This window comes from Nyctereutes procyonoides, unplaced genomic scaffold (assembly GCF_905146905.1).
Source record: "Nyctereutes procyonoides isolate TBG_1078 unplaced genomic scaffold, NYPRO_anot_genome, whole genome shotgun sequence".
In the NCBI taxonomy this organism is placed as follows: Eukaryota; Metazoa; Chordata; class Mammalia; order Carnivora; family Canidae; genus Nyctereutes; species Nyctereutes procyonoides.
Window position 1 is genome coordinate 3,502,068 of NW_026575147.1, and position 26,506 is coordinate 3,528,573.

At 34.3% G+C, this 26,506-nt stretch overlaps 1 protein-coding gene across 1 annotated transcript in view; it reads right to left on the reverse strand.

Moving 5' to 3' along the window:
- The window catches only part of CTNNA2 (catenin alpha 2), a 1,089,255-nt gene that overhangs the window by 27,467 nt on the left and 1,035,282 nt on the right, over positions 1-26,506 (reverse strand). The window contains exons 16-18 of the mRNA XM_055312731.1: positions 19,687-19,792; positions 15,842-15,976; positions 4,777-4,920 (exon numbers count right to left, since the gene is read on the reverse strand). Coding sequence (XP_055168706.1) covers positions 4,777-4,920; positions 15,842-15,976; positions 19,687-19,792 — 385 coding nt within the window. The remainder of the gene's footprint in view (positions 1-4,776; positions 4,921-15,841; positions 15,977-19,686; positions 19,793-26,506) is intronic.

The following is a 26,506-nucleotide window of genomic DNA, read 5'->3' on the forward strand; positions in this document are numbered from 1 at the left end:
GGAACTGGAGGGTATTATGCTGAGTAAAGTAAGTCAATCGGAGAAGGACAAACATTATATGGTCTCATTCATTTGGGGAATATAAATAATAGTGAAAGGGAATATAAGGGAAGGGAGAAGAAATGTGTGGGAAATATCAGAAAGGGAGACAGAACATAGAGACTCCTAACTCTGGGAAATGAACTAGGGGTGGTGGAAGGGGAGGTGGGCGGGGGGTGGGGGTGAATGGGTGATGGGCACTGAGGGGGGCACTTGACGGGATGAGCACTGGGTATTATTCTGTATGTTGGTAAATTGAACACCAATAAAAAATAAGTTTATTAAAAAAAATCAGAATGGGTCGGAAAAATGTCTTTGATATCCATATCCCACTTTTTACTTAACTCTACTTTTTACTTTTCTTCATCTTTCTACACATTTCTGACATCTTCAAGTCCAATCAGCACAGAATACACCTATACCTCAAAACTATGGACATTCTGTTTCTCTCCTGAGCTAATCTTTTCTCTCCTCTTCTACCTGGAAAACTTTTATCTATGTATCCATGAAGGTTCATCTTTTTTTTTTATTTTTTATTTTTTTTATTTATTTATGATAGTCACACACACAGAGAGAGAGAGAGAGAGAGAGAGAGAGAGAGAGGCAGAGACACAGGCAGAGGGAGAAGCAGGTTCCATGCACCGGGAGCCCGATGTGGGATTCGATCCCGGGTCTCCAGGATCGCGCCCTGGGCCAAAGGCAGGCGCTAAACCGCTGCACCACCCAGGGATCCCCCCATGAAGGTTCAAAAATATATTACCTCCTTTATGAAGTTACCTTCTCTTTAGGAATGCCCATATCATTTTATATATATTTCTGTTACAGTGATTATTTTAATTTATAATTACTGTTGTGGTTATTGATTATGGGTCTGTTTTCCACAGTAATTCCATGCCTTTCATAGGACAGTAAATATCACATATTATTTACGCAATAAACATTTGTTGAATTATAATCTAACTGATACCTCTAGAGATGGTATGATAGAGGGAACAGTTGTCATCCTTTTTTATTGTTCTTTTGAGACAAATTTCCAGTATCTCAAATTCTTTTAATAATTTATACTGTTTGGCAAAATTGTATCTAAGTCCTACTTGAACTTTTTTTGGGGGAAAATTATTTCTAAGAGAACACAAACTGAACATGCTATTTCATCATTCCCATATATACAAACTGCTTTGGCAGTGATTTTCTGAGATGGTATATTCTAGAAATGGATTTTTATGTCTCAATAGGAAATTAAGAAATATCTCACTGGATAATGTAAACTAAGTCTTTAAAATCTGGGATAGATGATTCTACTCATGGAATTCCAGCCTATTAGAAAAGCCAAAGTAGTAACTTAGAAGGAATGTGGATGGCAGGAAATACAACAAACAGTGCTAAGTGATGTAAAGTATATACTGCAACTCATCTGTGAATCTACAGCACTGGAGAAGCTTTCAAAGATAAGAATGCTTCATTGTCAAAGAGGGCAAATCATGCCCAAATGAATACCCTCTTTCCAAGTGCATTGGGGAAGGAGACTTGCATAATAATCATGTGCAGTTTTAGTGTTTAAACCTTCCCAACATTGGCTGTTTGACAGCAGAGTCTGACATAACTCCTGCTCAGTACATAGAGAACTTTTGGTTTGCTTTGAAAAATTGTCCTGCTTATGTGGATTCTCTAGCTTATGGACATTTCTTCATGGCCATCAATATTTCTAAATGTGTCAATGGTAATATAATCCCTTTCCATTTTTGTCAGAATATCTCGAAGCTAGAGTCTCTTGTCCCTAATTCCTTCCTTTTATTTTTCTTCTGCAGTTGTGGATATGAGTGATGATATGACCTTTTGTATAACTGAGAAAATGGCTACCTGATTATATCTTAATAAATAATCTTTGCACTACACTCACTTGCAGCCTCCTCAACTCTTCTAAGCAAGTATCATATATTGTAAAGTCACCATATGATTGAGTGGAATGGACTCAGGGAAAGTATGGAGCTGGATCATATGCAAACATTTTGACATGTGGCTTTGATACATGACATATCTAAACATAATACCTCCTCTGCAAGATTTACAATTCCATGGTCTTGATAACCTGTGTGTTGTGCAACAACACAAATCTAAACCACTGCGTTCCAAGTGATTGAAGACTCTCAGCTTCTCAGAAAGCCTTCCCAGTACAATCCAGTCTACCCAACAGTACAGGGTCACATCTTGGTTCTTAGACATGTATTGGCTTCACCTCCAAGTTGACACTTGGCACGTGTCTAGGTACCCCAAAAGTTTGCACATTCATCAGAGCAGGAGCCAGGCAGGCCGTACATGTGTTTCAACCCCTATAACACATACCTTAGTACCCCCAATTTCCTACTCATAAATTCATACCAATACCACAAAGGACTTTCTACAATTCTGCATAAGTAACTTTTAATTTTAAAGTCCCAATGATGCCTAAATCCATCCATTTACCTAGTAGATAAAGATTTTTTTAATCTCAAATAATCAGAACAAAAGTATGGAGCTAAAAAAACAAATCAATCTTCCAAATCAACACATAGCTAACAACTATCACATGTTTGACATTGTCCATTTAAAAGAATAGAACTCACTTGTTAACCAAATAACACTACATCAAATATAGGGTACATTCTAAAACCTACTTTGGACTGAAACTTTCTTTCTGGTCTATAGAAACGGTATGTCTTATATTAAAACAATGTCTCATTACCTAGTCAGTTTTTTTTCCCATAAGCAATTTCTTTGAAAAATATATTATAAAACCATACAGCTTTAGAGCAGAGTACTTCAGGATATATCTTGTGGATCATCAATCGCAACTTTACAATGAAAACACTGAGGCCAGAGATCTAAGTAATTTTCTTTCAGTTCCCTTATTAGTCAATGACAGAAATAGAGCTTTTATTACTAGTGTTAAGACCCCAGATTAATTCAACTTCTGTTACACTTCATTGCTTTATTTACAGCACAATATGTAGTATTATTTTTAAATTAGAATTTTAATACATACAAATGGATTAAAATATGAACACCACTATAAACGAAACATGCACATGAAGATAAACAAGTGCATGCACAATGCATTCCATGATAGACTCTCTGAATTTGCACAAGTGTACAACACAACTGTTCTTAACTCACGAAGTTAAAGATGATTGTATTCCAAGGGTTTGTAAAATATGAGCATTTCTTACCTGGCAGCTGTATGAGGGGTTGATAAAAGACATTAAAAACTTGAGCTACAGTTAGACATTGGATTTTTCTGGCACTGAAGGTTTCCTTCTACCTGGGTTTGAGGGGGCAAGTATTTTTAAAGGAATGTAGGCCAAAGACTTGAGAGAAATAACCTAACATGTAAGACTTTGGTGTTGCTACCCGCATTGCAATATTAAGTTGATTACAGGTGATTATCACTTAAATCTTCCTACTGGCCAATTATGGCCTTATCTTCCAATATTGTACCTGAAATCTCTACCAAGAGTCACTTCAGGTTAGAAAGCATACGTGGAAATATCACTTCAGAATTTGTCATGCTACTCCATCCCAGGTAATTAAAAGAACAGGATTATCTCTCATGCTTTTGAGTTCTAATGCATAACTTAGCAGGGCAGGAGGGAGAGAAGGTCTACATGTAACAGAAAAGCTAATGATGGAAAAGGGCACTTCCTTTTAAACTGCCTCCAATTTTCCCACACCAATATCCAAACATAGTTAGTTAACTAGGGATGTATTCTTCGAAAAAAAAAAATGAATGATATCCTCTTAACATATTTCCTAATACCCATGACCCACATCAGGAAGCTTTTATCCCACCCCATGAAAACAAAGAGGGCCTCACATTCTGATGGTCAAACCCTTTTAGAAGTACCCACACTGATGCTTCAACATCCTTTAAAGACTTAACCTCCTCCATGAACCTCCCTTGCCCTTTTATATATAAGCTGACATCTTGACAGTTTTAATAGGCACCCTGGAGGAAACAAGTAAACTGGAGGGAAAATTCTCACTCCAGTTGATCTTTTCTTTCTAAATACTAAGGCATACAAAAAAATTAATCATTATTATAGAAACCCAAATGAAACAAAGAACAGTGACATTTCACAGCTCTTAACTATAAAAAAATCTTACAAAACAGTATCAGAGTTATGACATGCAACATCAACAAAACGGTAGCAAGTCTGGTTGTGACATCTTGAAATAGCTGCACCTTTACATTACAAAGCTTGCATCTGTTTACATCAAAACCAAGTTTGTTAATTCTTTATGCATCGGTTTCTTCACAATTTTACCCAACAATTTTAAAAGAGCAGACTGATTCTCTCAGCCAACATCAAAAAAGGATATTTTGTGACTCTGTAATCTTTCAAATGAAGAATACATTCTCTTAACTAGCCTTCCTTAAAGAAGCTCATCAAAGGACTACAGAATGGATTCATTCCACATATGCAATGACTTTCAGTCCCAATGGGAAGAAAGACTAAGAAATAAAGGAATGAAATACCATTTCTACTTCTCAAGTTTAGATCATGCTTGAAGAATGTATATCAGTCCTGTGGAATTCTCAACTCATACAAAGAATACATAAGTTGATCCTTTACTCAAAGTTGGTTAATAGTAAAGAAGACTCGGGTGGTCACATCTTTATGTCTTTGAATCCCCACCCACCTGCTTTCAAAATTAATGTTTACAATGAGACAGATTACATCAGAAAGCAAAGTTACTCACCATGGAGGAATCACTGCTTCCACTCCCGATCGGAGCTCCCTCAGCACAGGTTGGGAGGTGGGTAGAAAGTTGACTAGCCCTGCCCCCATCTATGACATCACAATCTACCTCATAAAAGGTAGTGAAAGTGCTCTGAACTCCTGTCTGATTTCCGAGAGATACAGAAAAGAGTGAGTGAGAGAGAGAGCAAGAGAAAAAAAAAAAAACGTACCCTATTGGGAAGGGATTAGGGAAGTGGAAGAGGGAGTGGGTCATCGGGAGAAAGAGGCATATGAAGGAATTAGGTGCTGAAAGAGATATGGGTGGGCATCATGATATTAAGCAGCCCGGGCATATGAATTCCTCATTGGCTATCTTGAACAGATAAATGGACCATCTGGGAGAAGGAGAATGAAGAAGCACCGTGCCTTGTCAGGCATTGGTGGGGACAATCATGGTGGGGAGATTCAAGGGGGGGTGAAACCCCTATTTAAAGCATTGAAGATCACCAAGAGAGAAAGCAAGGGCTGCAGCTCTTAAAGCCTGGAACAGTATGTGGGGAATCTCAGATGTCTTTCTTGGAAGTTCCATTGCCCTGCTGTGTGACCTTCATCAAGCCCTTGGCCTCTGCATCTCCAGCCAGTACATGGTACTAAAAGGATACTTACCTCGTTCATGGAATCACTGAAGAACTAATGCATTCATTGTTGCTACAACTGCAACTCTTTTTACTCTTCCTTTTTGTACCCAAGGAGGGGCTGTGTGACAGGCACATTTTAAAAGATAAGCCAATAACCAATGCCTATCTCTACTTCTGAAAATGTTATCTTTAGCATAAAATATTACTGTCAATGTTGACCAGTTTTTCTGTGTGTACTGAATATAACATGTATGTAAATGGGTTAATCAAAGCCCACCTTCAAAACACGAGGAAAATCAAATGGGAAGATTTCTGTAACCATAAGGTCCCTACACTGCCACTGTCAGAGGTCAAGTTTTAGTGACCCAGTGATGCTAACTGACCAAGGATTTGTGTCACATAGTCATATAGTTATAGCTTAATTTAACCTCTGAGTCCATTTTGGGAGGAGGGGGAAAGCAGGCAAGGTGAGAGAATAATATGGAGAACACTAAGGTCTTTTTTTAATGGAGATTTAGAAGTTACAAACTATGAATTACTCAAAGTTGTCAAGTGGGTAGTAACAAAACAAAAGAAAGGGGTGATATTGAAAAGCAGGTAAGTCCTGAAACCATCCACATGGAAGCCAGATTTTTATCTGCCCAGTGGAATATATGAAAATTGAAACCCACTCATGCCACAGAAAATATTTTAGTATAAGTAATAGCTTACATTTCATGGCATCATAAATGGGCCCAAAACTTGTTTCTATATGCAGATAAACAATATTCTGTATTCAATTTTTTTATGTTTTAAGAAAATATAATTCTATTTTTAGTCCTGCCATTCTTAGCTCACTAAATATGTAAGCATATTAAATAATCACAATTTAAAAGTTAAGCAAAATAGGCAGATAGGGAGCATTTTGAAACACAGGTGCTACTAAATTCAAACTGATAATGGATTTGGCAACATCACTCACGTTTTACTTTAAAATAAATGCTAGACATTTAAAAAATGTCTTTAGAGAATTAAAGACAATAGAAAAGAAAAAATCTGACATTTGTGAAGAAAAAGGGAATTTTTCTTACACTTAATGTTTTCTATACTTATTAGAGGAAGCAATGATAACTCTGCATATGTTTCCCTCACTGTATTATTGTATTTCTGTTTTCAGTAATTCTAAATCTAAGTTCAAATTCTGTATTCAACAGCTTTTTTGTATGAGTTTTCACAATTGGCCTATGAGGCCCTATTTTTACCTATTGGATCATTGACTAGTTGGCTTATCCTTGCTTTTTTATGCTTTTATTATTATAAATAATACCATTTGTTTTAGAAAGCAGGCATCTCTTGACTTTCCCATTATAGGGAATGTGCTATTCATTTACCATAATTCTCAGTTTCAAAAATGATTATTATGTATTAGAAACTTATTTGTTTCATCTCACCTTTCATACAAAATTTAAAGATTATTTTAAGATTACTAATGGCAATTATTCATTCATCCAATAAACACCTTAAAAATTTTACTACCCAACAAAGAAGGCACATCTGCCAATGTTATCAGAATAAAAATGGAGTTAAATGTTTTTTTAAATACCGAAATAAAACTAGACTCATATCTATTGATATTTCCTATTATCTTTACTTATTTGGAAATGGAGCATGACTTCAGGAACCCAATGCAAAACTAGGCTGCATCAAAAGGATGCAGAGTGGTGAACTGTGCTGACGTTTTAGGTGAATTTAGTATGATTGATTGTAATAATGTCTTTAGTTATATTAGTTAAAAAATTTCTTTGACACAGAATGCAATGCCAAGATCAGATAATTTCCAACTCTTCTTAGGATCTAGCCTCTTGACATTGTTTATGAAAGCTAAGTGTCACTACAGTTATGAATTTGAAGCATACTTTCTATGACATCACATAAATGGATGAGTTAGCCTTTCAAGACAAGGTATGAAGTGGTTGTAGGATTTCAGTCAAGAGACCCCATTATTGCCCTTCAATCATGAAGTCGTGATTATAACTTCATTCTGATCAGAGATGGATGTAGGGTTGATTTCAAAATTTTGCTTGTTGGAAAGTGTTTTTACTTAACTTAGCGCAAAAGATCAAGAAAAGTCAGGTGGAATAATTTGTACATTTCAGAAGAATAATCTGGAGGTGTATTTATAAAGTAATTCATTGTGAAAGACACGATCAGGCAGTTGGCGTGCAGTCTGACCAAGCTGTTATTATCGAAGAGAATTATCTCAGCAAGAGAGAATCCAAATAATTTTGATAGCAACAGATTTGAACTGGGAGTTTCTAGATAAAGAGATTCTATTTTGAGTTTGTTTTATGATAGTGTCTCACACACAGAACCTTGGACTTAAAAGAGTACATGGTTCTTATAAGACGACGCTAACTGGAACTTCTCCAGGAACTTCTCTAAGTTGAGAAATAGATTCACAAAAGGAAATGGATGAAAGAGGTCAAGATATAGATTGTGCAGATTTGACAGAAGATCTAGCCAGAGCTCCAGTCAAGTTCATTATCAGCAAGGCATCTGCACAGATGAAGGTATTCAGAGAAAAGCAATAAAATAAGATACAGTATTGATGATGAAAGAAAAGATTAAAGTCTAAATTAAGTAAGCTTGCCTTCAAGAAAATTGGGTTAGGATGAAATATTTGAAATATATTTATTGCCCACAAAGAAAATGACTGTTCAAGATAGAGTAAGACAATATGTCCTGAAGCAGTAATAGAAATCCCAGCTAAGAAAACTACACACTGCCCATCCAGAAGTCTTTCCTATTTGTGAGATACATGGGCCATAACATGGCACATATTTCTCTCCTAAGGGCTGTGATAAAAGCCACATTTTATAAATCATTTAAATTAAGCTGGAGAAAGCATTTGGCAAAATAATCTGTAGGAACAGAATGGAGAAAATAGTAAGTTAAACATTTTTATTTCTAGAATATAGTAAACCAAGAACAACAGTTAATACACAGAGATAGCCATCAACAGATACCTTACTATTTTTGCTGAGAATGTTAAACAGGAAGATGAGAAACTAAATCAAAAAAGCAAAACCCAAATGGACTACACAATTTAACAAATTCACAATAGACAGAAAGATTTATCCTCTTCATGGAAATTATTAGTTATTAGTGATAAAGGACTTTGAATACCTTCACCAAACCAATATTTAGCACTGTGCCTTTTAAGTAGTTGAAACACCCTAGAAATGTTGTTCAATGAATCAGAAAATATCCTTATGTGAACTGGAAGTACAACTCTTTGAAGCCCTGATTGTTAGCTTGTCACTAGAAGTTAGGAACAAGATATCAAAATGCTAATGCTTTTCTAGAAAGACAGGGTTGTCAAAATTTTATCAAGTCTAATACTAAACATAAAATCCTGCCTCAATTTTGCTATGCAGTCTCTTATTTTCCTTTATTTTGAATCATCTGAGGTAATAGAAAATTGTGCAAAATCAGTAATGAGATGCCAGATAATATTTAGGGTATATTTTAATATTCATCTTCTCTTATTTATATATCCTATATAATTTTATTCACATTTCAGCTGCTTTTTCTTCCAACTTTTTCTTCCAACCCAGGAATTCCTGAGGTATATCAAGTAGGAACATGAAAAAAAAATCACAATGAATTTAGGTAACCAATTCAAAATAACGTATTTCTTGACTAGAGCTGACAAATCCACGTATACACAAGAAAACTAGAAATCAAATTAAATTATAGATACTGCTTATAAATAAAATTATTTTGCCTAACACTGTGGATTCCCATAATTATTTGATTCAATTTAAGGGAATATGTATTATCTGGATTTATTCTTACATATCCACAACTAGTTAAAAATGAAGAGACAGTGCCTAAGGCACTATTATAGACATGATTTAAAATATATGAATAAAGAAAGAACAGTTTAGAATGAAATCAATTATAGCAAACTATCTCAAAATCAGAATGTGTCACATGGGAAAATGTTATAAATCAGTACTTCTTCAACAGGTTTTCCTGGTTGCACAGACACCAAAAGATATGCACAATTAGTTTCCCTTAACCAGGTACCTCCATGTGTCTAATTTCCAAGTTTTCATAAAATGTTACTCATCATTGGCTGCCAAATAATGGTCTGAATGGCATCATTGGCTGCCAAATAATGGTCTGGTTTTAGAACTGAAATCTAAAACATCAGATTAACTGAATATTAACTGAAATCTTGCTACTAGATTAAGGTGTGAATTATTTGCCGCCTTTTTAATTCAAGGCTTTCAAATCTTGAATAGCTTCTAAAACCTAAAGGAATGAAAGTACACTGACTGAAGGACAAGTAATGGCACTGACCTTTCTAAGGCAGAGTCACTCTTCATAAAGCCACTCACCACTTCTACTCTGATGAGTAATAATGAATCCCCTCAAACTAAAATAGAAATATCTCCGTTTACAAGCTCAGGTGATGCAATCAAATCAATTCATCAAGTAAATCCAAGTTAGGTCAACCCATGTCTTTACTTAAGGTAAAAAGAGTTCTTTGCTTGGTTCATGCTCCAGCTTAGCCACAAAGAGTCTGTCTTCTTATTTTAAAATGAGAGCATTAGAACATAAAGTATTTTTCTATGCATAAAACAAATCAGATAACCAACTGGTGTAATTTCATCAGTGAAAATCTGATTTATTTTTTCAATAAGTAGATCGAATTGATAATGTTAGGGTCATAATCACTGAGTATGTAACTTAAGAGCTACTTCTTTTAACAGAGCAATATACCATTCTCCTTTGAACAAGACTATTTAAATTCAGGGAGACACTTGACAGGTGTGGTACACTAGTCTCAAAACTTCTATGATGCCTGGCACCCAAGGAGATTATCACTTTTCTTATAAAAATCCCCATTTTCCATTTCTTCCACATGTAATGCCTTGAGTTTGTTAAATATCACTTTTATAACACTGGAAGAATGAATTTGCTCTGAAAAATCACTTAAGGGCTATTTTTTCCTGAAAGTTTGCCTAATTTGGGTTGTGTAAAAATCAATGACCATGTATGCTGATATAAATGTAACTAAGGAAGACTTAATGCGGGAATCAGAAACTAAATGGTTATTATTTTACTGCCATAACAGATTGGGAGGGCTAGGCTTTTTGGAGAAAGACAGAATTATTCAGCCACCCATCTTACTAGTAAAGTATATGCAAAGAACTATGGCCATTCTGCTAATGATAGATACTTATTTAATTTTCTTACTGTTACAGAGTATTTCTACCATTCTTCCATCCAGATTTGTAATCTGAAGCATTGGTCTTACTCTCTGTAGATCTAGACTCTCCTACTGTTCTATAGTTCATGAAGTCTGTTATACCCAAATACTTAATGGCCTACACTCTGGAAAAGCTGGAGAAAATTCTTTGGAACTCCTGCTAATTTCCTGAATATGTACTCTTTTGTTCACATGAAGCATAGAAATGCATTCCAGATCCAAATTGAAATAGCTAATAATTTAGATTTCTTTCCATTACTACTACACTGATCAGTAGAGATAATCAAGATTTAACAATAGACAGAATCAGAGTATATATTAAAAAAAGACTCTTTCCCAATAAAAGGGTAGAAGTTGTACAAAAGTACAAGGCTATACAAGTACAATGCTTGTTTCAATGACTGCTTCAGCCCACTACAAAATACTGACACTATTTTTTATAAATACAGAACTTTTCAAATAAAATGCAATTCTCATCTCAATAAATCACATTTTAAAATAAATAGTTAAAAATATGTAATATAAATGTATAAAATAAAATCCATAATATATATTTTAAAATATAGCATTATACAAATAATTCCCATATTTTCTTTTCCCTAAATTGTCTTGGATCAGATATGTCACAGTTGTCAACCACTTGTTCAGTTCCTGATTACTACTTATACAGGTGGTAAAGGAGTAAATATCAAATCATGTATATTTGCTGCATGTTTATGTTTGTGTATATGCACATATGTATCTTTGATGATATGCCATAGTCAGGTAGGATTGATTTGACCATTATCAGTTCGTAATATTGTATGAATAGTTTCATTTATTACTATGAATATTCATGTTGATTTTAATTGAGTCCAAAGTTTAATGATCAAAACATAGGCAATAAAGACTATAACTGACCTCTTTATTCTCCAATTTTCACTTTACCAATTCAAATCCTGCCAATGTCACAAATTATATTTGCTCACTTTGTCAAGTTTCTCTCCATAACCCACTTGAGAGGGATTCAAATTTGAAAAGGAGAGATTTAAACGGCATAGAACAAAATTGTACATTAGGTAGGGCAGGTTACTCAATCCTCCAGGGATAGAGTAGGGCTCCATTCAATCAGGCTGAGGATGTAACTAACATTCCTCACCTCCAAACTCTGCTCCTAAATTTTGTTAAGAGAAAAAGACACTTATATGCAACAAAATCTATTAAAATGTGTGGGATTTTCATGGGGAGTCAACTATAACTTGCAATCTGTGTCCTTCTATCTCTGACCTAAACACTGAATTCCTGTCCAAGGTAGGGTTAATTGCTATTGCATTCTGGCTTCACTGTTCTAATGTATTGGAACTTCTTAAAAATAATTAGGTAGAATTTTTCAGATTTATGAAAATGCTTGATGTTTAGCACTCTACATTCTAAAATTCCATATTAGTGTTTCCAATCTCATTCAGAAAAATTCAGAAGCATAAATGTTAGAGTAGCTAAAGATAATCAAAGGCTACATGGAAATGTTTATTTCTCCAGATCCATATGTACATCTTCATTTTAAAATTTAAGAGAAGGACAAACATTATATTTTGTCATTCATTTGGAGAATATAAATAATAGTGAAAGGGAATATAAGGGAAGGGAGAAGAAATGTGTGGGAAATATCAGAAAGGGAGACAGAACATAAAGACTCCTAACTCTGGGAAACGAACTAGGGGTGGTGGAAGGGGAGGAGGGCGGGGGTTGGGGGTGAATGGGTGATGGGCACTGAGGGGGGCACTTGATGGGATGAGCACTGGGTGTTATTCTGTATGTTGGTAAATTGAACACCAATAAAAAATAAATTTATTTAAAAAATAATAAAATAAATTTTAAGAGAATCCATTAAATCTTCTAAAACTTAGCATATAAAAATTAAAAACACAACAATCAAATATACAGGTAATATCCACATCATAGCACTGGAACAAACTTGTATTCAAAATATGTTTACATTCTTGAAAAAAATAGCTCAACCTTTCTGCCATGATGAATATAAATGCTGTCACATTTAATGGATATTACCTGCACTAAAATAATTTACAATATGCTACAGTTAAGTTTCTCTTTCCTTTGTTTTCTTCCTTCTTTCACAACTCTTCCCTCCTACTGTCCCACCTTCCCTCTCTTTCTTTCTTCTTTTCTTCTTTGAACATTTCTTTTTCCAAAAAGCCTGTAAACTGACTTGAGAAATTAAAGAAATAAACACTAAGCAAATAAAGCCAGTATATAAATTAATGGATATTTAATCTTCTGGACTTAAGTTTCTTCTACTTTCATCTGAGCATTTCCGTCACTGTTAGCTTTTAGTTTTGTTTTTTGTTTGTTTGTTTGTTTGTTTATTTTTAATTTTCTCTTTTCCATTGACCCCCTTAGCAACCACACAGATGGCTTAAGCTGAATTGGCTCACCAAGGCATCGTCTATATAAGATTTAGTAAGTACAGCACTTTGGCTGGTGAGAAAGATTTAAGCCAATAACTTTTAAAAACAGATCTCCAGCCAGAAAATTAATGGTGCTTCTTAGATAGCAGTTGTGTGAATGAGCACATGTAGGCACATATCCAGGATTGCATTATTTCTCTAACTTGCCAGCATGACTCAAGAGATTTTGTATCCATTGTCCCCCTGCTCATGACCTGATGAGCTTCCTGCCCCACCTCTCAAGCCAATGGCAGATACAACAAAAGCCTTTCCCAGTTTGTACACACAGAATCACATAAAACATACACATGCTGACATGGTATATAACTGTGCACACGTGCATTTTGTTCATCATGCTAGCACAAGGCTCTAAAAACACAACTCTCAGCTTTGAAATTCCAATCATTTTTCTTGCCAAAATGGAAATAATCTATCCAAATCTCTTGTTTCAGGGGAAATTTTGACTACTAATACATATACCTTCCTGGGGGCTTTCATAGGTTTCAGAGAAGAAGTCACAGCTTTGAATCCCTTGTACATAAACACATTGGGAAAAAGGAAGGAAGATTCAAGCATTTCTCTTTTTTTGATTGCATGTTATTGTAGTTTTTCCTTAAAAATGTAGCAACTTTGTTATGCCAGACAACAAAATAAATGGGGCCCAAAGGATGGGCACATTTTCTTGGCAAAATCATTGAAAGTTTGTGTGTATAGGGTCTTACATTCTTGACTCTTTCAGAACTTTGAAGGCAGTCATTTGTGGCTATTTTGCAAAACAAACGTTGATTTTTTTTTCTCTATTGGCCATTAGTGAAGGAGGATGAAGAATAAGATGGAGGCAGAAGTGGCAAAGACAGCAGACTACAGATGCAGGAATGGCACCAAATAGCAATCAAGCTCTGAAAAAATGAGGAGGCCAAGAGCACGTCCATGACTGAGCAATATATAGCAAAACTTTTATAATGCATTTGACTCAGAATTATTGTAAAGTTTTATAACATTCCTCTAGAAGAAGCCTTCTCCCATGCAAGGATATATGAACTTTGCCAGTAAGATTCAAAGAAGGAAACAGGCTTCTTGATGGTGTTCTCAATCTCAAACACCTCTACAAATGCCAACAGTGCAAGTGATAAAAGCCAGTGATGGTTTGGACTACATCTAAATGAGGAAAAGACAATGGAAATGAGGCTCTGGAAGCAGTGATGAACAATGGGTACTGAGAGGATAATGGGGAGCAATTCTGCCAGTCAAATACCACCTAGATGAGGTTGTGGAGTCTGAGATCCACAAAGATGCTGTGCGCATCCATGTAAAGAGATTTGGAAAGTGACAAATGAAAGCACACAAGGCAAGCTAAACAAAAAGCACTCAGTTCCACGGGTGCTATAAACAGATGGACATGAAAGCCGAATGGTATGGGAGACTATACCATTGAGTCTGAAGATAAGAAAGGAAGCAAGGGATATGCAATGTTTTGATCACTTCTTGGCAGAGAGAATCTTGGTAATTACCAACTCGGCAGAAAGGACACATTGCAAGACAGATTGCTCTTGGTTGTTGAAGAATGTTGAAGCAGAATCATTTTGGAAATGCAAAGAGGTGACTATGCTTTGGGAAGAGGCACAAAATAGCCATTTTATTGGATGGACTCTAGGTGAGACTGCATGGAACAGGCTTTCCAGATGGCATCTCCATGCAAGCCAGATCAGCTCTTTTCCCAGCTGTTTTCTGCAAGCCAAATAATATTGAACCTGAAGCCTTTGGGTTCAAGAATGATTTTTCCACATATTTTTATCAAATGGTCAAACTGCTACATTTCTGAAAATACCCTGGTAAAGAATTGAGCTTCACAAGTAGTCTGATTCTCATAAAGCATTCACCATTTTGATCATGTTATATTCCTGGTAATGCCACACTTAAAATGGTAGCATCATGGTTGACTGGGAAAAGAACTAAAGGTGGCAGAGCCACGCTTTGGAATTCGCAAATAGTTTACAATAGATGGCACCTCATATTCAAAGAAAGGGACTGAGGGAGGAAAAGCCAAGGTGAAGAACCTCAACACATACATTTGGAAATCTTGCCAAGAAATCATAATGCTTCTATTAATTGAACTTTATTTCTTTACGTTCGATGAAAGTGGACTGGATACTAAGGGAAACACTAGAGTGATTAAGCAAAGAATACATAATTGTTAGTGTTTGACAACTATGTTAGTTTTTGGCAACAGCACATCAACCTGTATTAAATTCAAATACTTTCTGGCTTTCAAGGGTTACTGATAACCTAGTATGCATTGGAACCTGATGAATGAATTCCTATTGTTTTCATCATCTCTAACATGTGAACACAATCCACACATAGAGAGGCTGGCTCCTGAACAGAGAGTGAAAATTACTAGGACTAACAAAGGAAGTAGACTCACAATGAGTAAATGTACAAAAGCTCCAAATAATTATAATAGTCACAGCTTGGCAATGAGTTTCCAGACTATGAAATTAGTTTTCTTGTGAAGAATGGAGATTTTACAAGGCTAGTATAAACACAGGGTAATTGGAAAATCAAATTGCTCTTTGTGAGTTATTGTAAGGTCTGGAATAATGGTGATAACATTTATTAAAAAAAAAAAACTCCCTATGAATCACTGTAGTTTGGTGTTTTTAGCAGTACTGTTGCCAAGAATGCTTGCCTTGGAAGTACAACAGTGGGAACTTTAATTGTGAAGCCCAAGTCCCGACTTACCCCTGACACAATGAGCTCTCCTCCCAGATTCTGTACTTCTGCCTTCACCTTGCTGCAGATATTAAGCTGATGGCAATACAAGGCAATTCGTTGAAGATAGGCTAATAAATCCTGCTTACATGCTGAATCAGGACACTATAAAACATTAAAAAAAGTGATCTCAATTAGTATTCTTCAGTTTCTAACACTCACTATATAAAAGCTGTGAGAAGAAAGAGTTTAGTGTCATATACCTTAATTACATCCATTTAACTTCATTTCTTTATAGCACATTTTAGGGAGGCCACAGCCAGTAGTTTAGAATGGTCAGCTCTACTTTGATATAATTCTGTAAAAAGAATATTGAAGATTTTCCAGAAAGTCTTATTGGAACTTTGCTACATGTTCATGAGTAATTTTACCAGTTGTCTTCTAAACTGTTAAGAAATTAAATATTCTACAGTTTTTTTTTCCTAGTGGCCTATCCAACATTCACTATGTGTAGTTATTTTAATATGGATAACCAAAGCAACAGAGACTGGAAGGAAATCACTCTGTGTAGTAATCTCTCTGACACAGCATGGGTAGAATTTCAATTCAGTCAGTTGAGGGGAAAAAAAAATATCACTGTTTCCTTTGGCTTTCCCAGAAAAGTATTATTCATTAAAGGAAGTCTATCACACTTTTTGGATCTCCATATTTATCAAAATTTTAGCAACATTATAAACTGTCTTTAAATAAGAGACTCTAAGGATTATGACCACCGTTAGAACAATATTTTGAAGTAGAATGAGTTTGAAACAGATTACAACAAACCCCTAAGAGTAAAAACAAAACTCTTCAAAGGTTGTTCCAGAGTCAACTAGGAGCAGGGATTCTGGATTCTCCTTGTGACTTAGTGGGTAGATGTCCATCAAATACAACTGAGCTTAGCTGAACATTTCCATAGACATTTACGTGACTCCCTAAAGCATTTCTGAGGCTTCAGTGCCAATGGCTATTTAGTCACTGAAATATATATTTTGATTTTGCTAGCAAAAGTTCAGTTCAAGATTCTGTGGGCCATCTCATTGTTCTAGCTCAGTTTGGTACTTGTAAAGGACATATACTCACCAGATCCTTGATGAAACACTGTAAGAATGAAGTACCTATAGCCAAAACTGAAGCAACTTATTTAAAATAAGAGTGTAAGAGTGTAGTTTTCCTTCAAGCTTAAGAAAGGCAATTCTGAAAGAGAAGAAAGAAAGAAAGAAAGAAAGAAAGAAAGAAAGAAAGAAAGAAAGAAGAAAGAAGAAAAGGAAGGAAGGAAGGAAGGAGAAGAAAGAAAGAAAGAAAGAAAGAAAGAAAGAAAGAAAGAAAGAAAGACAGAAAGAAAGAAAGAAAAAGAAAGACAGTTGTTTCATTAATAATTTGAAGCCAGTGGTTGTGACATAGCCATTTCTTTAATAAATGACACAGGGGTCTTTTTTTATATAGAACACCATTATGGTACTTTTTTCACTAACTGCATTTATCAAGAAAGAATCCCATAGAGACTATTTTTAGCTTTCTACGAGTACTTAATACTGTAATATTTATCCTACTCCAGAGACCCATGTACTGAAAGGAATTAACTTTAAAATGATATCTCCCTAGAGGGCTGACAAGGCTTTCGATACAAATACCTTGCAGCAAATTAAACTGGAAGTTCTATCTCAATGGAAGAGTAATTAAAAATGCAACAGTCCGTAAAAAGTTTATATTGCTTGCGTATATCAAATCTTCATAAAAATATTTTCAGGGCAAAATAAAGGCAGCAAATCCACTCCTTGCTAATGCTCATTCTCTTCTATTATTTAAAACACACATAAAAGCATGATAGACCAAGAAAAATAATTTTTGTATCATGGAAATAGGTGCAGATTTTGAGAAAGAGGAGTCCTATTCAGACAAAACATTAGCAAAAATTGCAAGTCGCTTCACAGCTGATGACAAGGAGAATGCCACAAAGAAAGGGTTATATTTAACCCTCATATGTTTATTTTAAAAGTCATCATAGAGTAGCATTTAAATACTTTGTCATTTAATTTCAAAATACATCCAGAATCCTGGGATTTGTTTGTGTGCACGGGTGGTGTGCTTTCCAGATAGCAAAACTGTTTTGGGCTAGGATTCAAGTTGCATAATCGTTGGAAATAAGGGTCTAAGAATGTAAAAGCAAAAACAAAAATCACAATAAAAAATATTGAACTCAAGGAGCCTCAACATACTAAGAAACAGTTTCAGTGACTGAGATTCAGAGTTTAATGGAAAAGCCATCCAAACTCCATCTACTTTCCCTTTTGGGAAGAAGTCCTTCCTCACAAAACTCTTTTCAGAACCACCACCAATTTCTCCTCACTCCACTCATCCAAAGTGCCCTCAATATCTGCAGTGAAAAACTGTGACATTCTTTCCTGCCTGGTGTATTTTTTGTTTGTTTGCATACATACATGCATATTTTCAAGTACATTTACTGTCTCTCCTCTCTTTTTCATGAACTTTCTGGGATACATACGGAACTCTGTATAAAGCAGCTCAATTTATGCTGCAAACTGCAGGAAGCCTGGCAGTTGACACTGCCCTGAAATTAGCAACTTAGTAACAATTTGGTCTTCACCCTGCACAAATTTTTAGGGGATAGTCAAATGATGGTAATATTTAATATATTATCTTTACTATCATTTCTCAAAAATTTAAAAGGAAGCAAAAAAACATTCCCTTGGATTAGCCATCAGACGTAAAAAAATTAAAACGAGACTGTCTGTTGGCTTATTTTAAATGTAAATTTAATGGTTTAATCATGTATTTTTATTTTTGGTATTAAGAAGATGAGTGAATTTGGTATTGACCTAAAGGACTCTAGAATCTGGGATGTTAAAGACAGCAAATATTTATGAGAACAGCTGAATATTAAGGAATGAAGGAAGAAAATGATGAGAAGCAACTCAAAAATCATAGGAAAGTAGGGCCATCTACGGAGAAGGAACATCCTATGTCTCCTGGTGTCTCCAGAGAGCATCACTGCATTGCAGGCTAGTAAGCAAGTTCATGCTAAGAGTGTTGTGTCCATGTAAATAATAGCTTGAGTAATACTTTCTATTTCAGAATCTTATTTTATATTTTAAGACATTTTCCTTTTAAAACGGTTCAAATTGTAAACCACTGTTACTTACCTGTAAAAGTCTACTGCCTAAAGTACCCTTATAAGGAATGGAACATTATTGCAACAAGCCATTTAGAACAGGATTTTAGAGTTCCAATTTAAGCCACAATAACATGAAAAGTGTAGAAATAAATTCAAATATTCAAGGTGAGATTGAGAACTACTTTAACATGTATCTGATTTCAGTCTGAAAAGAAATAGAATTTCATTTATCTGTGATTCCTTTAAATCCAGATTAAAATGAAATCTGGAAGTTTTGATTATGTGGATTAATCCCATTTATGTTAGTGCATTAATTATTATGAATTATAAAGAGCATCAGTACAATAAGATCAATATGAAATAACAGAAATTAAAGTTCTTTTTGTCTTCCTCCTTAAGCACTTGACTTGCTGAATGAGGGCAGCCAGCATAATTCATTCTTTGGGAGTAATGTCTCTTAAATAGTGAGTACTCTGATTTCTCAAAATTTTGGTCTTGAGCTGAAATGAGCCCCTCCCAAGTTGAATCTACTTTTGCCACAAGCTCAGTCTCAACAGACTTAGAGGACTGTTTGTAATATGTTAGTGATTACAATTTATCTTTCAGAGGCATTTTATAGGGTACATAAAACCTATTACAGAACCCAAGTGCTAATTAATGATAATGCACAGCATGTGCTTGCTCTTCCCTCTAATATTACCTGATCAGCCACAGCACGGGCTAATTTGTCCATTCGAGAACCTGCTTCGGCAATTTTCTTGGCAGCATTAATAACATCAGATGTATTTTTCAATGGCCCTTTGCCTCTGAAACAACATATACCACATAATTAGAAATCCACTGTTGAGATGAAATAAACAAAACTACCATATTGTTTGTCTAGAACTTTGCTTTTATATTTGATTTTGCTGTGGCCACATTAGAGGAATTTTGAATGTTTTCTAGATTCACTTCAATTTCCATGTTAATAGTCTACCTCCATTCACTTTTAGGGAATATTTTTCCTATTTTGAAGTGGATGCTCGTATTTTATTCTTTACATTAATTTCTTTATTTTTAAACAGTGGTTCATTAAAAAAAGATGATCACTACAAGGGCAATAGGAATTTAATATTTAAATACTTGCCGTGTGTCTGTGCTATTATATATACTACTTCATTTGTGTTCATTACAACCCTAGCAAGTAAGCATCATTATTCCCATTTTAGAGGAGAGAAAAATGAACTAAAAATTATTAACTCATCTAAGTTTGATAAAGGTCATACTGTAAGTTCTACATTTAAATCAGAGTGAACTGAAACAAATGCACGTGCATTGTCTTTCATACCATGTCCAGCACTATATTGTATTAATCATATTTTTAAGTCTACTTTGACACTTTGAAAAGCAATAATCTCTTGCACATGACTGGGAACCATTCAGCAAAAATCTCACAAATTTTTTGAGCCTTCACTTTTATTGGCTTGTAGGTTTCTGATACTGTCTTATGAAGGAACACACAAAACACTGTGACAGTAGATGACTTTATGCTTCCAAACCATTGTCCCATGTTTTCACGTAAGGTTTTCAATTTGGTGGACCATTTAATATTACATGTATTTTAAATATTCATTATAAAAGAAAAGGAAACTATACTGCATCGTAAATCCTTAAACAAAATGTAGCATGTAACTTTTCTTTCTCTTTTCTGAGAGATAAATAAAACAATAAATTTATTCCTTTTTTTTTTTTTTTGGAATTGTTACTCATTCTGCCCTCCGTATGTACATCTAAAAATCAATGCATTTTTTTAAGGCTGCAAAATTACATTCCTATAGTTAGAAAATGTGGTGAGATGCGGAGGAAAACTACTCAGAAGCGATTTATTTAGAACATGCAGGGATATACAGAGTGGGCAATGACTGCCATTGTTATATAACAACATTTTATAAAATGGGAGACTTCAAATGGCTTCAGAGAATAAATATAAATGAAGGGCATTTTGTTCAGTTTCCCTCCCAATTTCCCTTCTGGTATTTTTTTTTACATTCATAGCAGAAACAAAATTATGTTGTATTCATGTCAATGTTTAATCACACATACTGGTAAGTTCAAAACTTAAGATATTTCATTTTACTATGGTAACATTAATTCTTCCACAAAGGACATTGATTTTTTTTTTAAGTTACTACTTAGATTTTTAAATATGACAGGGATTTCACATGCAAATTTTATGTAATGTGGATAAGATTCTTTGACAATCTGGCTCCCATTTTCTAACATTTTTTAAATTATCTCTAAATAACCTTTTCCTTGGTTTCTTAAGGAAAGTTTAGATGCAGAATCTGTCAATGTTTTGTACTGTTGTCATTATTACACATTCTTCCATGACTTCCACACCTTAAAATGTTTCTTACACTTTTACTATGACATAACATTTGTTACTTTTTGCATCATCTTAACCCATTCACAAAATGGTACATGCTGCCTACTTTTTATTATCAACAATCAGGTATGTTTATTTATTTCAAGAATTTCAAAGGATCTGGGAAAACAATTCCTTGTGAACTTTATATAACTTTCAACTGTCGATTGATTATGACATAATATGTGCAGTTAGTAAAGAACACTTATAAGATCTACATTTACCTGAGCCTCAGATTCCCAGATTGTAGCCAAAGAATGATTAGAATCATGTCTTTTGTGATTACACAGAAGAGGCAAACTAAGGACATCTTTTTAAAAAAATTTTGAGATTAGAGTTCATTTAGTAGATTCCGTTCTAATTCCTGAAGTGGCAAGTTGGTGATAGGAATGTATTTCATTAAATGAAACAGCAAAATAGAAGTTTTGAGATCATTTCCTTATTTTCTAGTTAAGGAAATGGAAACTGGAGGAGAAAGGCTAAGTGTTGTGCCCATGAAGATATTGGCAGAGAGTGATACACAAAAAGAGAATTAGGTTGGGATCTCTGTGTCCTGTATTACAATTCAGTACTCTTTACTCTTTTTACTATATATGTTTCATTCTTATAAGAATGCTGAAGTAGTGATCACAGAGAAAAACAAATGGCTTTCATTACAAACATCAATGTATTAGAAATAATGAAAACAATAATTATCTGACTCAAGAATTTAGAAAGAAGTAGAAAAAAACTAATAAAATTTCAAGAACAGATTAATGATTTAGAGAATAATGAAACACTGGAAATAAATCTAGAATGGCTCCCCCCAAAAAAGACAAAGTGATGTAAAGAAATATACCTAGGGTGGGGGTGACTGGGTGACGGGCACTGAGGTGCACACTTGAAGGGATGAGCACTGGGTGTTATTCTATATGTTGACAAATTGAACACCAATAAAAAATAAATTTATATAAAAAAAGAAATATACTTAGATTGCTATCAAGAAAAAATAGGAGAAAACAAATATTTAAAAGTAAAAAAGGTAATACTGAAATAACCTTAGAAAACAGAACATTAAAAAGCATCATAAAACTGCTTTCTTCAATACACATAAATAAATTTGAGGACCTGGAGGATGTAACTTCCTAGGAAAATATAATTTACCAGTGCTGATCAGAGAGGAGATTTTGAAAAATTATCTATAGAGTCTGATTTCCATGGAAGAAATAAATAAGGGTGTTAAAGAGAAAGTTAGTAAAAAAAATCAGTAAATCCTGGTAGTGTCACAGAGGAATTCACTAAACCTTTAAAAAGAAGATAATCCCAATGCTATTCAAACTCTTCCAGAATACAGGAAGTCTTCAAAACCAACTGAATTAAGTAATATAACATTGATGTTATGAGAATCAACTAATACAAACTATTTGAGGATGCTTATTTAGGTAGTAAAACTTTTTTTAAAAAGGAATTAAAAGAAAGAAAGAGCGAAGAAATTAAAGAAATGGCAGTTGAGTGCTGGAGTGGGTTCACACATGCTCACAAGAGCTGCTGTTAAATTTTCAGGAGTTCAGTGAGTCAGTTGATGTGCTGGTTACTTGAAATCTGCCACGATAAGAGTACTTATTCCATGGAAACCAGAAAATACTGCATAAGTAATGGTTATTCCCCCCTCAGAAAATCAGCAAGTGCTGTCAAAACTCAAAGTCGTAGTTATTACCAGTGGAAAGCAAGAGTACTGTGATCTGTGAGAGGTATACGGAGGCATCTGGAGTTAGGTGATGGTTATACAGGTTACTTTTACAATAATATTCAAATTGTATGTTCATATTTCATGAACTTTCTGTACATATCAATTTAAATAATGTTTAGGGATCCCTGGGTGGCGCAGCGGTTTGGCGCCTGCCTTTGGCCCAGGGCGCGATCCTGGAGACCCGGGATCGAATCCCACGTCAGGCTCCCGGTGCATGGAGCCTGCTTCTCCCTCTGCCTGTGTCTCTGCCTCTCTCTCTCTCTGTATGACTATCATAAATAAAATAAAATAAAAAGAAAAAAAATTAAATAATGTTTATTCACTTATGTTTCCATCAATCTGATGGGATATAAAAATTTGATTTCCATTTCCTTGATAACAGAGGAGGTTGTCTGTTTTTATTATTTATTGATCATTATTGTGTATCATTCATATATCCTTTTCTCTGGATTGTTAATATAAGTTTTTGCATATTTTTCTAATGACTTCTTTTAACCTAAATTGGTATCTAAGCTCTCTAGGTATTTTGGATTCTAATCTTTTGTTATTTATTCATGTTTCAAATAACTTCTAGTCTTAGCGTGTATATTTACTTTCATTACAGTTTTTTTTAATATAAATTTGAATTTTACTGGGCCAAATGTGTAAATCATTTCTACTAGAGTTTGTGCTTTAACTTATGACAAAGCAACCAGTAATATCCACTGGGGAACAGTCTTCAATAAATAGTGTTGGAAAAACTGAACATCCACATGCAAAAGAATAAAACTGGACCATTATCTTACATCATACATACAAAATCAACTCAAAATTGACCTAAGACTTGAATATAAGATGTAAAACCATAAAAACCCTGAAAGAAAACATGGCAATAAGCAACTTGACACTGATCCTGAAGATTTTTTCTATTTAACAACAAAAGCAAAGGCAACAAAAGCAAAAATAAACAAGTGGGACAATCTCAAACTTAAAAGCTCCTGTACAAACAAAAAAATAAAAATAAATAAATATATAAAAAGCCCCTATACAGTAAAGGAAACAATCAACAAAATGAAAAGGCAACTTACCAAATGGGAGAAAATATTTGCAAGTCATATATCTGATAAAGGTTTATATTCAAAATACATAAAGAATTCCTACAACTCAATAGCAAAAAAGGCAAATAATCCAATTTAAAAATGAACAAAGGATCTGAATAGACATTTTTCTACAGAAGATATACACATACCCAACAGGAGCCTGAAAGAGTGCTCAATATCACTAATCATCAGGGAAATACAAATCAAACCACAAAGAGAGATCAGCTTACACCTGTTAGAATGGCTATTATCAAAAAAAAAATGGCTGTTAGAAAGGCTATTATCAAAAAGAAAAGAAATAACAAGTGTTGGTGAGGAGGTGAGGAAAAAGGAACTCTCATGCACTGTTGGTAGGGAATGTAAATTAGCGTAGTCATTATGGAAAACAATATGGAGGCTTCCTGAAAGATTTAAAATAGAAGTATCATATGACCCAGCAATACTATTTATGGGTATTTATCCAAAGAAAATAAAAACACTGACTTAAAGAAATAAAAGCACCTCTGTGTTCATTGCATCCTTAATTACAATAGCTAGGATATGAAAATCTAAATGTGTTATATATATATATATATATACATACACACACATGTATATAAAATATATATATTTACACACAGAAGTGTATACACACATATACAAATATATAATATATATTATATATAGGAATTGGATTCATCTCTCAAAGAGTGAAATCTTGCCATTTGTGACAACATAGATGCACCTTGAGGATATTATGCTAAGTTAAATCAGACAAAGACAAATACCATATAAGCTCACTTATAGGAGTAATCTAAAACAAAACAGAACAGAACAGAACAGAACTCACACAAAGAAAATCAACCAACAAACCACACAGAAATACTCAAACTCATGGATACAGAGAACAATTTGGTGGTTACCAAAGGCTACGGGTGGAGGGTAAGAGGCAGGCAGGCAGTGAAATGGGAGAAGGAAATTAAATTAAAAAATACAAACTCCCAGCTGTAAAATAAATAAGTCATGGGGAAATTAATAATAGTAATAATAATAATAATAATAATAATAATAATAAATTATATTCTTGAAAGTGACTAAGAGAGTAGATCTTAAAAGTTTTCATCAAGGAAACAAATTTGTAACTATGTATGGTGATGGATGTTAACTAGACTTACTGTGATCATTTCACAATATATACGAACATCAGGTTTAAATTGTAAAGATAAAAACAGAGAGCAGTATAATTACTCAGAAAAATAGCACAAGAAAAACTGTCAACTCCTAAATGGAATAATATAGATATTCAGAAGTACTTTAGGTACTAAAGTGAAGTTAAAGCCATGTTCATCCTCACTGTTTCTTGAAAATGAATTAAGAAAATTCTTTGAAACATCTGGAAAATGCTGACTATCTAGTATAGGATTCTGAACATTATCCAAGTTTTAAGAAAGTTTCAAAGCACAAAATTCTTTGAGTACAGAATCAGTGACGTGACCCACTTTCTCCACATCACAAACAGAAAAGGGATAGAAAAGATAGTTGTGTCACTTGAGGGAATGGGAGAATCAAAGTTTACTAGATTCTTTATACTATTGTGCCAGAAGTTGGGTGCTAACTGTGGGGTAATAACCAGTATCTTTAAAAGAAGAGACCCTATACTCAACATAAGTACAAGGGTAGTATTTTATTTTAATGTTATCATTGCATGGATTGGGAGTGATTTCTGAAACTCCTTCAGACATCAGAGTATCTATAGCAGCTGTCCAAAAGGATTTTTGTAATCATGGATATGTTCTATAATTCTATACTGTTCAATATAGCATCCCCACATGATATAAAACACTTAAAATGTGGCTAGTATGACTAAGGAACTGAATTTAATTTGATTCAATTATTCCTTCTATTTTTAACTTTTCATTTTGAGGTAATTACAGATTCCCAGGAACTTACAAGGATTTATATGAGTATGTCCTATGAACCCATGAACCCTTAATCCAAACCCTCTTCAATGTTAACATCTTGCATAACTATAGTGTAAGTATACAACCGGGAAACTAAGTTTGGTAAGATTCATAGAGATTATTCAGATTTCAGCAGTTGCACATGCAGTTCTCTGTATATACAAATTATAGGCATTTTATCACATGTGTAACTTCATGTAACTATTACCACAGTTAAGACACAGAAATGTATTATCAACACAAGTTTCTCATACTAACTTTGTATCATCTGTCCCTCATCCAGAAGGGTAATCACCCATAGTTGACCCCGAGATGATAATGACTAATCTGTTCTCCATCTCTATGTTTTTATTTCAAGAATGTTTATT